Below are 13915 nucleotides of genomic sequence, written 5' to 3' on the forward strand. Positions count from 1 at the left end.
CTGCGGGGAGCCTGATGCAGGACTCCATCCCAGGACCCCAGGATCACGCCCTGAGCCAAAGACAGATGCTCAACCACTGAGCCACCCAGGTGCCCCTGTCATTCCTGATTTGCTAGAAATACTGCAGTGTTACTTTTCCATCATTGTAACGTTTTTTTCTTCCTCTCTCTCTACCCAAAGGTCCAGCACCGTTCAGCATTTCAAATTCTGAAGTTGGTATATTTGACCCAGCGGGCCTCCCACGATCAGCCCCCTAAAATCTGGCTATTTCCCCCTTCTTCCTTTCCCAAGACACACTCTTCATGCCTTTTTATGTTTCCCACACATCTCCCCTGCTTTTCTAATGATCCCCAATGGGAGTGACTCAAAATTTCTCTCAATCATAACCAGGGGACCTAGAGTTCTTACTGTTGCTAAAAAGGGGGCCAGAAGTAAGTTGGTAAAAGTTTGCAATGCTGCTTCAGGTGATTCCAGGCTGGGGACTGACTGCCTTAGAGCTAAGTCAATGAATCATCCTCTCTCTTTGCATCTGTTTTTCCACGTAGGTGCCTCACACTGTATAGTCATCCATCCCCCTCACTGCCCATGATGTATCACTCTCCCGCGGGCTCTTGTCCTTTCTTCGAGCCATGCCGTGGTTCAGCACCGAGCACTCTTTCTTCTACCATCCTCAATGTACCCTGTATGTCGCTGCTAGGTAAACCTCCCAGGAGCCGTGTGGAAGCTGCTCAGCCTGCCTCTCCAAGCCCCCGGTGGGTGTCCCATCTTCACACTGGACGTACCCACCAGTCAGCAGTGAAATGGGAGAACCTGCTCCCAACTATTCTTACTTCCAGGAGGACATACCCTTCGAGGCTCAGCTCACGTCTCTCCTTTCTGTAGCTAGAAGACTTTTCTTTCCCTTCTCCAATGGCCAGGCCAACTGCTCTGCAGCATCTCATTCTCTCTGCCCCAATTCTGCTCGAGACCCACTGCCCTCTTTGCTTTGCCTCAAGTACACAAGGCATGCTCCCACCTTACAGATCAACGGTTGACTCCCAAGTCTGCCCTCTCAAGGGGGCCAAGCCTGATCACCCCATCTCCAATCGCCTCCCACATCTCCCATTACCTTATTTTCTTTGCCCTGCTCTTTTTTCCATTGCATGTCAAGTGCTTGCTATGCTGTTTTCTGCTTACACACCCCCATTTCACCCCAAACTAGCTCCGTGAGCTCAGGGATCTTTTCTTGTTGACATATCCCAAAGCGCCAAGAACAGTGTCTGACATGGAGTAGGCCCTTCAGAAAAATAAACCCACCTTTGTGGGGTACCTGGGTGGCTCAGTTGGTTAACAGTCTGCCTTGGGCTCAAGTCATGATCTCACCGTCCTGGGATGGAGCCCCATGTGGGGGTTCCCTGCTCAATGGGGAGTCTGTTTCTCCCTCTCCTTTTGTTCCTCCCCCTGCTTGTGCATGCTCTGTTTCTCTCTCAAATGAATAAATCTTTTCAGGGGCACCTGGGTGGCTCAATGATTGAACATCTGTCTTTGGCTCAGGTTGTGATCCTGGGGTCCTGGGATCGAGTTCTGCATTGGGCTCACCCAGGGAACCTGCTTCTCCATGTTTCTGCCTCTCTCTGTGTGTCTCTCATGAATAAATAAATAAAATATTTTTAAAATGATCCTTAAAAAAGTAAATAGATATAAGCCCACCTTTGCATGAATGTACTGCTGTTCATTTTCCACTGTAATCTCAAAACAAGAACAGTTTCTCACGGATTACATTTTAATTTCATTTAAGGGTTTAGTCGTTTCCAGGTTCAGCTCACGCTCCACTATGGTTGAGCTGACTAATCGGTTCTAGATGTCAGGCTGAACTTTGCAATCTTCAAGCAATCCAGTTTTCTTGTGTCATTTATGGATGTAACCAGAGTTAATTTAAATCTTTTTCTTTAACTCTTTTCAAAAGTAGATAAAGTAAGAAAAGATGCCCTATCCCATGGCCCATATTTGTCAGCAATCGTCTAAAGCAAACTGGACCCATATGATGATGAAAAGCCTGTTGGCTCTTTCCTACCTGGGGTTCCATGGAGGCCCTCTGAGGCCTTCCCAGCAGGCCTCATAGCAGATTCTAAGTTCCCAATTCCAGCCCTGCTTCCTCTTTCAGTGATGCTAGGAAACCAGCACTCTCATCAGGAGACACAGACAGTCCCCTCTTCAAGCACTAAACTAAAAATGTGAATTTTGAGGACCTAAACTTCTCCAGCCTATATTAGCATAAATGGGCAGCTCTCAAAGTGTGGACCAATTTCAGGAGGCCCCTCAGACCCTCCCTCTTCCAACTACTGGAGCAAGGCCACATTTCCCCCTATAGTCCAACCCAAATAGTATATCACAAGGGAGTGAATGCAGAAGCCACTAGGAGACTCCAGGTTTTTCTGATTGCCAGAAATTGTAGAGATTTGCAAAATATAAAATAACACCTGTCTTCTAATTTTTTTATTTTTAAATTTTTTTTAATTTTAGAAAATACAAAAATTTATTTTATAAAATATTTCATTTATTGATTTGACAGAAAGAGAGAGAGAAAGAGAACACAAGCAGGGGGACCAGCAGGCAGAGGGAGAGGGAGAAACAGGCTCCCCACTGAGCAAGGACCCCCCTGCCCCCGCCCATCCCATGATGTAGGACTTGATCCCAGGACCCCGGGATCATGACCTGAGCCAAAGGCAGATGCCTAACTGACTGAGCCACCCAAGCTGCCAGGAAATTTTTTTTAAAAAGTAAATAAAAAGTTACTTGTGTGAATATTGTAATGGGTTTATTGGTACTATTTTAAAATGAATCAACAAGTTTTTTTTTCTTTGCTTTCCTGTTTCAATTTCTAGTGTGATAAATATTTATAGATATAACCCACATAAACAGAAGCCCTTTGGAATCTACCATACTTTTTACGAGCATAGAGGGGTTTGCAACCAGGCCAAGAGAGCCACCCCTCAACTACCTAGTCATCCTCCTACTCCCCAAAAGAAGATCTTGGCAAAGAGGTGGATACGCCTGCTGAAAATGGATGGGCTTGCTTTCAAAACAACTATCTCATTGCTTGACTTACACGCCAGAAAAAGGAAGATCAAGGGAGGAAGCAAAAAAGAGGCATCAAACAGTCCAAAGAGAAGGGAAGGAAAAGAGGGATTTAATAAATAAATAAATAAATTTTATATGAAGATATGTTGTTTCGTGAAGAATTAACCTGAGGTTATTAACCAGAAGCTTCTAGATGGACTTTGGGGAACGCATGGAGCCCCTGAAATTGAATGCAGAAGGGTGGTCCATGTGTTTATCTGAGAAAAAGGGCCAAATTTTTCTTCCAATTCTCAAAGGAGTCTGTGACCAAAGGTTAAGAATCTCTTGGATGCTGATGGCAGTTTTCAGCTCAGGGAACATAGCTATCCCTGAGCCATTTAAGCTAAGCATAAAGCAAAACAAAATTTTAAAACCAATGCAACTTTTCTAGGAACTCAAGATCCTCTTCTGACAATGCTGCACCCCCCCTCCCCTCGTTGCTGAAATCATGGACTCTATGACTCGCTTTTCCAAACATGAAAGAAGGGCTTTCTTCTAAAGCTACTATGGACACCTCTCTCAGGAACCACTGTGTCAAGGCTACGGTAGTGGACATTCCTATGTTCTTTTCAGCCAATCACCCTTTTTTGCTTCTGTACCAGAACTGAGGACTTGGATCTTACAATCTGAGGACACGTGAGTTGGAATCTGTTTGAGAATGAGGAGGTAGTACGGCATAGGAGGTGGGCTTCTGAAGAATGACCCTGGCCAGTGAGTCAGGGGATCTGGATTTCAATCCAGTTGTGACACCTTGTCACCTAATGTCTTTAGATACGCATGCAAAGCAAAGGGGCTGGACAAAGAGCTCTGGCTTACATCATTTCCACTCCCCATGCTGTGGTATGAAGGATTTCTGGAAACACTGAAGGGGTCAGAAATTGCACAAACACACAAACCAATCCACAGTGTCACATCTCCACAAGGGGCGCTGAGCAGGGACCCCTCGCTGTCAAGGCTGTGGCTCCTTGAGACATTCTCCATATGGCTGCTCCCAGTCTTTCATCTCCTAAGTGGATGAATGGAGCTCTCCTCACAAGTCATGCACAATGGCCCCAAGCCAGAGCTTCCCTTTGAAACACAGAACCTGGATAAAAGACACTCCATCAGTTGGCGGTTTTCTCTTTGCGCCTCACCCACTGGAAGTCCGAGCCATGGGAGGGCTGAGCTCTGAAATATTAAGCCAAACTATTCCCATCACAGCTAATAACCATTACTGACTGACTTTCTACCTTGTGCAAGTCAGAGTTTCAAATTCACTCCCCTGTGGAACTCACATTAGCCTGAGCAAAGAGGCCCCGAGATCCATCCAGGTTATATAACCATCAGAAAACAGGACTCAAACTGACAAGCTCGGCTCTGTTGGATTTCAGAACTTCTTTACATGATACCAGGCTGCCCCAACTCTATCTGGTAAACCACTGGAATATCGAGACAGTCAAGTTCAGTCCAAAAGACCAGTAATACATCCATTAAATCAAGGGGTAGTCTCCTCCGTATTTCTTTCCTTTTCTTTTTTTTAAAGATTTTATTCATTTATTCACGAGACACACACACACACAGAGACAGAGAGAGAGAGAGAGAGAAGCAGAGACACAGGCAGAGGGAGAAGCAGGCTCCATGCAGGGAGCCCAATGTGGGACTCGATCCCGGGACTCCAGGATCATGCCCTGGGCCAAAGGCAGGCTCTAAACCGCTGAGCCACCCAGGTATCCCCTCTCCTCTGTATTTCTGCAGGAATCTATACAAGTAAACTCTGCTTTAAGTGCTGTGGGTAAACCCACCCAACAAATGAATACCAAAGTGACTTGCAAGACACGTTTTTACACATTTTACACACACACACACATACACACACACTCAAACATATTGAATAAACAAATAATTCCACAGCACTCACTGTGTGGCAGACATGCAATAGGTGTCACTTTTCAAAAATTTTTTTTAAAGATTTTATTTATTTATTCATGAGAGACACAGAGAGAGAGGCAGAGACACAGGCAGAGGGAGAAGCAGGCTCCCTGTGGGGAGCCCGATGTGGGACTCAGTCCCAGGACCCTGGGATCACACCCTGAGCTGAAGGCAGACACTCAACCACTAAGCCATCCAGGTGCCCCTGTGTGTCACTTTTTAAAACCTAAATGGGAACTCTAGTATTACAATAACATGTCCAACTACTGAACAAATACAAAACCAGGGCAAAAGATCAAAAACTCTTTTTTTGATCATTTTTAAATCAAATGAAGTTATTCACATTATTTCCGACAAAACATATTTCATCCCAGGCTCAGAGGCCACGCTCTGGGGCCAAAGGTCTGCCAGAAAGTCTTTTTCCTGAGGAGGAAAACTGCTGACAGACTGTTACAGATTCAACGACGTCACCAGGGCAGATGAGAGAACTTGAACATCTCCAATCCAAGCTCGCTGAAGAGATCCCCTGGGTCAGAAACTATAACCAACACCACCACCATCAAATAATAACAAAAAAAGCACAAAAAAAGAATTCTTTTCAAGGAAGCTTCCACACCCACTGTCTCTTAAAATACACTGTTTGGAACATAGTGGGTTCTCAAGAAATCGCGTTGGATGAACACGCCAAACTTAGACTAGGAAGCGTGGGTGGATGGATAGTGTTGTGCATAATTCTGGGGTTTGTTTCAAGTCATTAAAGAGCCTCACTCAACATATAAAGTCAATACGAAAATAATTCTTCCGTTCATTTTCTAGACTCCGCAAAAGGCTTCCATGCTCGGTACCCACTTGTTTCCCCTAATGGCCCTGTCACCGGTGTCACTTGCCCTGCACAGAGAAGGAGGAGCCTGCGGGGCACACAGGATGGATCGACTTGCCCAAGGTCACCAGTCAGTGAAGAGCCAGCCAGGATGCAAATGGACTTCTCAGGAGGCCGGGTCCCTTGCGCTCCGCATTACATGAAGCTGCCAAAGCAGTGACTTTCTGAGACACCACATTTGGATGATCTCACTTCCATAGATTAACAATTTTAGAAGGCGGCAAGCCAGAGATGGAAATTTCATATAACAATTACACGTGAGAGCTTGCAGTGGCACCGCTCGGAAGGAGAGAACTGCGCTGTCCCTCTCTTCTGGGTGTAGTCAGCGGTGACTCAAAGGCTCAAACCCCCACCAGCGGGGGTGTGTGTGTGGTGAGCCAGGGGTCCAGCTGTCCCCGGCGGTGGAGACATGGAGCTGGAGAGCCAGAATACAGCCAGACACATCCCCTCTGATCTCACACAGAACATGGGGCATCTGGGTGGCTCAGTGGGTTAAGCATCTGCTGATGATTTTGGCTCAGGTCATGATGCCAGGGTTGTGGATCGAGCCCCTGCCTCAGACTCTGCACTGGGCGTGGAGGCTGCTTGATTCTCTCTCTCTCCTTTTCCCTCTGCCCTTCCCCACAAAAAAAAAGAAAATAAAATAAAAGAAAAAAACCCATTTTATATATATACTAACTTGGGATTGCTCCAGGTAAAGGGGACAGTCACAGGTAATGTTCCTTTCTCAACTGTCTATATCAATGTCCCTTTCCCTGAATCCTGAAGGCCAGCAGACCCTCTCTTCATATCAGCCCTGCAAAACCATTCTGGCCATGCCTTTAAGACAGAGCCCTCAGCACCTTTCAGGTCTCAGGCCAGTTCACCTATCTCACCTGTCTCCCAACTTACCAAACTGACAGAACAGGAGTAGCCCTTCCCAGTGGGGTTATTCTGTTTCTTGGGCCTTCCCCAGTACATTCTCGCCCCAGAAAAGAGATGGGTAAAAATTCAGGTGATGAGGGACGCCTGGATGGCTCAGTGGCTGAGCGTCTACCTTTGGTGCAGGGCGTGATCCCAGGGTCCTGCGATCGAGTCCCACATCGGGCTCCCAGTAGGGAGCCTGCTTCTCCCTCTGCCTGTGTCTCTGCCTCTCTCTGTGTTTCTCACGAATAAATAAATAAAATCTTTTTTAAAAAATTCAGGTGATGCATCTAGATGCATCTTCATGCTCACCTCCTCAGAGTGCAGAGTCAACATTTTCAACAACTCTGCTTCTAAGACACAAGACTCTGATAGAAACACCAAACTCCCCTGAGCCCTCAACTTCTCTACCGCCAGGAACAGTGAACAGAGCAGCTACTAAATTCTCCCCTACTGGCTGCTTCCAAAGTACTAGGCACTGTGTTATTTCATTCCATTGTCTCGAAAGGCCTTACTACGATCCCCAGCCAAAAGATGAAGAAATTAAGCCTTTAAGAGACTTAAGAGTTTTGCCCCAAGTGAACCACATGAGGTGACCACGATGCCTGACTCAGACGCCATCACCAAAACTCATCCTCCAACAGATGAATGGATTTAAAAAAACCCTGCTGCATACAGTACACTGGAATATTATTCAGCCTCAAAAAGGGAGGAAATCCTGACGCCTGCTACAACATGGATGAAATTAAGCTAAGGGAAATAAGCCAGTCACAAAAAGACAAATACTACTTGATTCCACTTATAGGCAGTCCCTATCTAGTCAAATTCATAGACATGGAAAATAGAATAGGGGTGGCCATGGGCTTGGGGGGGGGGGCGCTGACAGGTTGTTGATTACTGGGGGCCGATTTGCAGTTTTTCAAGATGAAAGGGGTTCTGGGGATGGATGGTGGTGACAGGTGCACCACAGTGTGAATGTACTTAATGCCCCTGAACTACACGCTTCAAAATGGTCAAGATGGTAACTGTTACGTGTATTTTTAGCACAGTTAAACATAATCTTATCAAGAAAAGGAGGAGAGAGGTCCAACAGTTTCCTGTAGCCCATAGAAACCTGGAGGGACATACAGTAAATTTTAATTATTCTAATAATACAGAAGTAGTGAAAGAAAAAAAAACTATCCCCTGATGACTTGCACATGAGAATTTAAAATTCTAACATAAAATTAGAAACCTGAGATTTTGGAAATTATAAAAATCTGCTCTCCAGCAAGAACACAGACAGTGTCATGCCAATTTTCTTTGCTTCCTCCTTGGGTTCCCCACCATTTGCCATTATATATAGACCCCCTCCCCCCCAACCTTTCTGAGAGAACTTAACCACGGAATGCCTGTTTGACTTGTACTAGAGCAGCGCCAGAGATACAGCACCATCCCCTGCTGGTCAGGTCGGAGGCACCTGCTGCTTTACTGCTGCCCGCAGCACTGTTAGCCGATCACCCTGGTGGCTGACATGCCTTTCATGGCAAATGGGCTTGATCTGGATTTTTTTTTTTTTTTTTTTATGATAGTCACAGAGAGAGAGAGAGAGAGAGAGGCAGAGGGAGAAGCAGGCTCCATGCACCGGGAGCCCGACGTGGGATTCGATCCCGGGTCTCCAGGATCGCGCCCTGGGCCAAAGGCAGGTGCCAAACCGCTGCGCCACCCAGGGATCCCCTTGATCTGGATTTCTGATCTGAAGCACCCCTGCACACCACCAACCCATCCCCAACAAGCCGGCACTCCCAGAACTTGGCACCAGGGAACAGCAGGACCAGAAAAGCATGCAGCAGAGCTTGACAGGTCCCTAGGCCCTTGGGAGTATCATGACCCATCAAGGGGACGAGTCCTCTTGTCGCTAGCAACGCACTTTTAGAAAACCTTTGAAAAGTGTCTTCACACCCATCCTCTCCTGCCCTAGACCCCGGGAGCAAACAACTTGAGCATTTTTACTCCCATTTTCCCGAGGAGCAGCTAAAAATCAGGGTTTGCCCAAGGTCAAACAACTAGTTGGCTGCAAAGTAGGAACTGGAACCCACCCCTGTTATTCCTTCCGCTACACCTCCCTCCAGAGACAGGGCTGGCCAGCATCGCAAGGAACAGGAAATTGAAATGGCTCCTGGTAAGGCAGGAAGCCTGCCAACCTCCGAGAGAAGCTGACAAATGACCAGAGCCCGCCCTGAATCAAAAATGCCTCCTCAAAGGAGCTTCCGACGAACCTCTTCCCACCTGCGGCACTGGAGAGGGACTCCCAGAGTCCGCAACCCACCATGCCCACCTGCCCGGGGTGTGGAAAGTTAAACTCAGAACATGTGGGATGCTGTTCAAGATCCGAGTTGGAGAGGCAGTGGTTCCCTAGTATGAACTTAGCAGCTTTATTCTCACTCCCACCACATCACCCCCTACACACAGACTCTTGCCTTAATCCCACCCCTAGCCACCGAACCGTGGGGGGATTGGGGGGGCGAAGCAGAGCAGAGGCAAATCCTTGGGGAAGGAGCAGCAGCAGCAGCTGCAGCAGCCACCGGGCACCCGGGGTACAATCAACCAAAAGATGGGGAGCCTTCCGGGAGCAAAATCATGCACGTAAAGTCATGCACCATTTCCAAAATATTGAACCAGATTTCGATCACTTTACCTGAGTTGTTTTTGCTCTTCTGCCTTGCATGCTGTTGCTATGGCTAATTTGTGGGTTGGTGGCACCTTCAGAAAGACAGTGAGATTTCCTACAGGGAAGTGTGTTATAATTACTGTACGGAAGAGACTCTTCGGCGGCAGCTGGTGGCATCTTATGGTTTGCGAGGTCGGGAATATCAGACACCAGGTTCCGACAGCAGCCCGCAAATTTGCTCCTGGGCCCCCCGTTCGCCGTCACCCCGGAGTTTTTCTGAGCATACAAGTCACCCAGGGAATTGGCACGCTGGCAGGTGCTGAGCTGCCGGGGGCTCACCCGGGGTTCCATCCCCCGAGCCTCCTCGCAGTCTTTCTCTTCGGTGGAACCCAAGATTTCTTCGTTGCTTGTTAAATGTTCTTGGCTCAGATCAGAGAGTGAGAATTCCAGGCTGTCCTCCCGCCAGATGTCTGCAGATTTGGAGCGTTTCTTCTTAAAGCTCGCCGTCTCCATGAACGTGGGCCCATTGGATGTATAGGGATGCTGCCTCCTGCCTCCGTCAGCCAAATATGTAGCGTCATCCCCGTAAAGCCGGCTCTCCTCCGAGTCTGGCATGCTTTGCACAGAGGCGGCTGTGAGGACGATGCTGCTGTCTACGCTGGGAGTGACAGAAGAATCGGTGTACGACACGGGTCGCAAGCCCATGTCCACTCGGTCCACCCAAATGGGGCTCCCGAAGTCCTCTAGGGTGCCCTCTTGGGAGAAGGGCTCCAGGCCGTTTTCGGCCAGGGACTGGGGGATGCTGGGCGTGCTGCTGGACCGCGTGCTCACTTCGGAGTTCCTGTGGATCATCTTCCCCGAGGACGCGTGCCTCGTCCGCCGGGCCTTGTGCGACAGGCGCAGTGAGCGCGACGTGTGCTTGCGCCCCAGGCTGGCATGCTTTTCTCCATAAAACTCATGCTCTACATTCTGACTTTCTGCGTTTCCCATGGTTTTATGGTCTGTAGCATTAGGGGGAGAAAAAAGGAGGGGATAAGTGAGTCACCAAGGAGTACAGGCAGTTTAACAGACAGAGCTCAGGGTGCAGGGCGGGTAGCAGGGCACCACCCTCCACCCGCCTGGAAGGTGCTTGGACCCTTACACGGGAGCAGGCGAGAACTAACATCACCCACTGAGACTGGCCCTCCCGCGAAGGGGGATGAGAACCGAAGTAAGATATTTAGAGAATCAAACTTGTCTTTCCCCGGAAGGTAATTGCCCATGGTGCCCGCCGCCTATATGATGCTTTCATGGGGCTGCCACCCCCTGCGTTCCTTCCTAAACTCTGTACTCTACGAAGTTCTACTCCTATCCATAAACTGAAAACCCTGAAAGCACAAACGGAGCGCTGGACCACATGAGTCACTTTCCGTTTGAAACTACATGTATTTCAAAAAGCAATCATAAAATTCGGAGGTGCGTTGGATAACCTCCCCCCCTTCTCAATGTTTCTGTTTGATTCAAACTCCACCTGTACTTCAAAATCAATCAAAACTGGAAATGCTCCAGATGGGAAGTCCGATCAACTCTTCCTAGTTCATCGAAGTCAAAAAGAGAATGGGCTTTTTACCTGAAATTCAATTAAATTCTACAGCAGCATTCTTAAAAAAAACAAAAACAAAAACAAAAAACACCTTAACTTTTGGTGTTTTGGAAGGGGCGTGAAGTGGGAAGAGGGGAGAGAGGGAGGGAGGGAAGGAGGGAGGGAGGGAGGGAGGGAGAGAGAGAGAGAGAGAGAGAGAGAGAGAGAGAGAGAGAGATGGGCATCACAAAATAGAAACCCCGCTCCCTGCTTAGCAGCAGACTAATGGGTTTATTTCTGGGAGCAGATCCAAACTGAGCACATTAATCTGGTACAGAGTGCCCTGCAAACAGAAATTCACATTATGAAACCACTAAATGTGATTCAGCCTTTTGGGGCTACCCAGGTTAATTCGAGTCCTTCCTTCACATTTTTCCAGCCTCGCTCACTGACCTGGTGACTGTTACCCACAGTGAGAACCTTCAAAGCTCACCACTTGTGACTCTCTCAGCCTATTCTCCTCGCTCTGTTCTTTCTCTGTACCATTCAGATTGTATGCACTTAAGATACACACAGAGAAGTGGCCAGAAAGGAAAAGAGGAAAAATATAGTAGCTGGGCATATTCCTGAGCTGATTCTTCCCACCACCTACATAGTCATTCATTCAGAAAATGTATACTGAGCACCTACCCTGTTCTGGAAGCCAGAGATACAACAGTGAACAAAAGAGACACATTTCCCTACTCTCAGGAAACTCATACTGTAGCCAAGGAAGGTACATGATAAAATAGTGAAAGGCATGGGGGGAAACAGGATGAATTGACTATGACCACGACAAAGTTTGAAACACCCTGCACTATAATACATCCTCACATTGATTGAGATTCATTCTACAATCTCACTGTTCAGTCTAAAACAGAGCATCAGCTCTGAGGAGCACATCTTCGCTGAAACAAAATCGGTGGCAACAGGAAGGGAAAACCTCCATTTCATGTCTCAGTGAGCTAGGAGGTAGCTCATACAAGGCACCAGATGTTAAGCGATTCCCATATTGGAATATTCCCTACCAGGTCACACATCATGTGATTCTCAGAGGGAACTTTCCAAGAAGGAGAATCTCCTTTTTTTCCTGGCAGCAAGTGTATTTCAGAGCAGTTAATAAGCTCATGCCTCTCTGGCTGGCGTCTTTAAGAAGCAAGAAAAGAAAAGAAAAGAAAAGAAAAAAACACACGCACGCAACTCAATTCACTAGAGGGAAAAGAAAAACATCAGCTACTCCTACATATAACCACGTATGTGAACTATATTCTTATGAATATCATGTGCTCCGGTTTTAAAGTAAAATAAATAAATAAGCATTTCTTCCTTTTTAAAAATATTTATTTATTTGAGAGAGAGAGAGAGAGAACATGAATGGGAGGAGCAGAGAGAGAGAGAGAGAGAGAGAGGCTGATGTGAGGCTCGATCTCACGATCCTGAAATCACGACCCTCAGGTCGTGCTAAAACCAGGCATCAGAATGCTTAAGTGCCTGTGCCACGCAGGTGCTCCAGTAAATAAGCATTTCAATAACTGAAAGCCAATATGCATTCCTTAGAGTTCTGGATTTTTTTTTAAGTGTACATTAAGGTACCTGGATGTGTCTACATATCTATATGTTTTGCCAAAAAATAATGAAAAGCTTAGAACAAGTGTTAGGCATAGTTCCACTTGAAGAATCACACAGGTTTAAGTTTAACAGAAGGAAAGAATGATGGTGGAGGAAACCGAGTGTGAGAAGAGCACAACTGTCCCCTCACGTGCACTAGGAGGACCTTCTTCTGTCACACGTATCAAAAGTCTGCAAATAAGAATTGACAGGCATATTCCCAATAACAAATTTTTGGTGAGGCCCGTTTCTGCCAACAGAAAAGCAATCAAGTTAAAAGCCTCAGGAGAGGTTTCCTCAAGGAAATGGCCCCAACCTTCAAGAATTACAGCACCCAATGCATCACTCTGACGGGCCTGTTATATTAATAGCATTTTTAGTAGCAGGATTCTTTTCAGCCAGCCAAGGTAGGAAAGAAGCCATTTTTATCTTCGGAACTAGAATTTAGAGATGATTGCCAAATCTCCTAAATCCTACCAAGAGAAATTCTCAGGGGATGACCTAAGCGGAGTCAGCAGGAAGTCTGAAGCAATTCAAGAAAAATACGTTTCTAGGGACTGTTGAAATACCCCTTAATCTGAAAGCTTTTCCTGAAAGGTCGGTGAGAACCATGAGGGGTGCAGTTGGCCCTGGTGGGGGACTCGGCATGAAAAATTAAAATTGCTCGTGGCATCCGACAGACACAATCTCCTCTTTCAGGGTGCCTCACAGGCCACCCCCAGAGCATTGGTGCATTGGAGGTTCTAATCCTTTTCCTGTACAAATGTAAAGAGCCAGCTTTTTCCATACTCTGGGTAGCTCCCTATTCTCTGTTTGACCCCATCATTTATTTTTCTTTCAAAACAAAAATAGTCAGTTCGTATTTTACATTCGCACCTGCTCTGTTCCTGTGAGTCAGGAAGCTGCTTTGGAGCAGAAAGCAGCTTTCAGTTCTTTGGTAGCCCCTACAGAGGCTGGAAGTGCTCTCCTCCAGACAAGGAGTCAGTAAATGTTCATGCGTTTCAATAGCAAAAACAAAAGGCGGGTGACCAGGAGGACCCCACTGACACGATCATCACACTGTTGCTAGGTAAGGGAAGGAAGATTAAGGTCACGCTAAAATGCAAAAACCAGGATAGAAATGAAAAAGAAGAGCATTAGGAGAAGAACACTCAATCGCAAGCCAGAAACCGCCACAGTTTTAAACTCATTAAAACCATCACTTCCGGTGATCCCTGGGTGGCTCAGAGATTTAGCGCCTGCCTTCGGCCCAGAGCATGATCCTGGA

At 46.9% G+C, this 13915-nt stretch overlaps 1 protein-coding gene across 6 annotated transcripts in view; it reads right to left on the minus strand.

Annotated features, from left to right (window-relative positions):
- TIAM1 (TIAM Rac1 associated GEF 1) overlaps positions 1-13915 on the minus strand; it is a 378364-nt gene that overhangs the window by 122441 nt on the left and 242008 nt on the right. For all 6 annotated transcript variants that reach the window (XM_077878962.1, XM_077878965.1, XM_077878964.1 and 3 more), the window contains one exon: positions 9468-10441. In XM_077878962.1, the coding sequence (XP_077735088.1) occupies positions 9468-10430 (963 nt within the window). In that variant the 5' untranslated portion in view covers positions 10431-10441. The remainder of the gene's footprint in view (positions 1-9467; positions 10442-13915) is intronic.

This window comes from Canis aureus, chromosome 30 (genome assembly GCF_053574225.1).
Source record: "Canis aureus isolate CA01 chromosome 30, VMU_Caureus_v.1.0, whole genome shotgun sequence".
Lineage (NCBI taxonomy): Eukaryota > Metazoa > Chordata > Mammalia > Carnivora > Canidae > Canis > Canis aureus.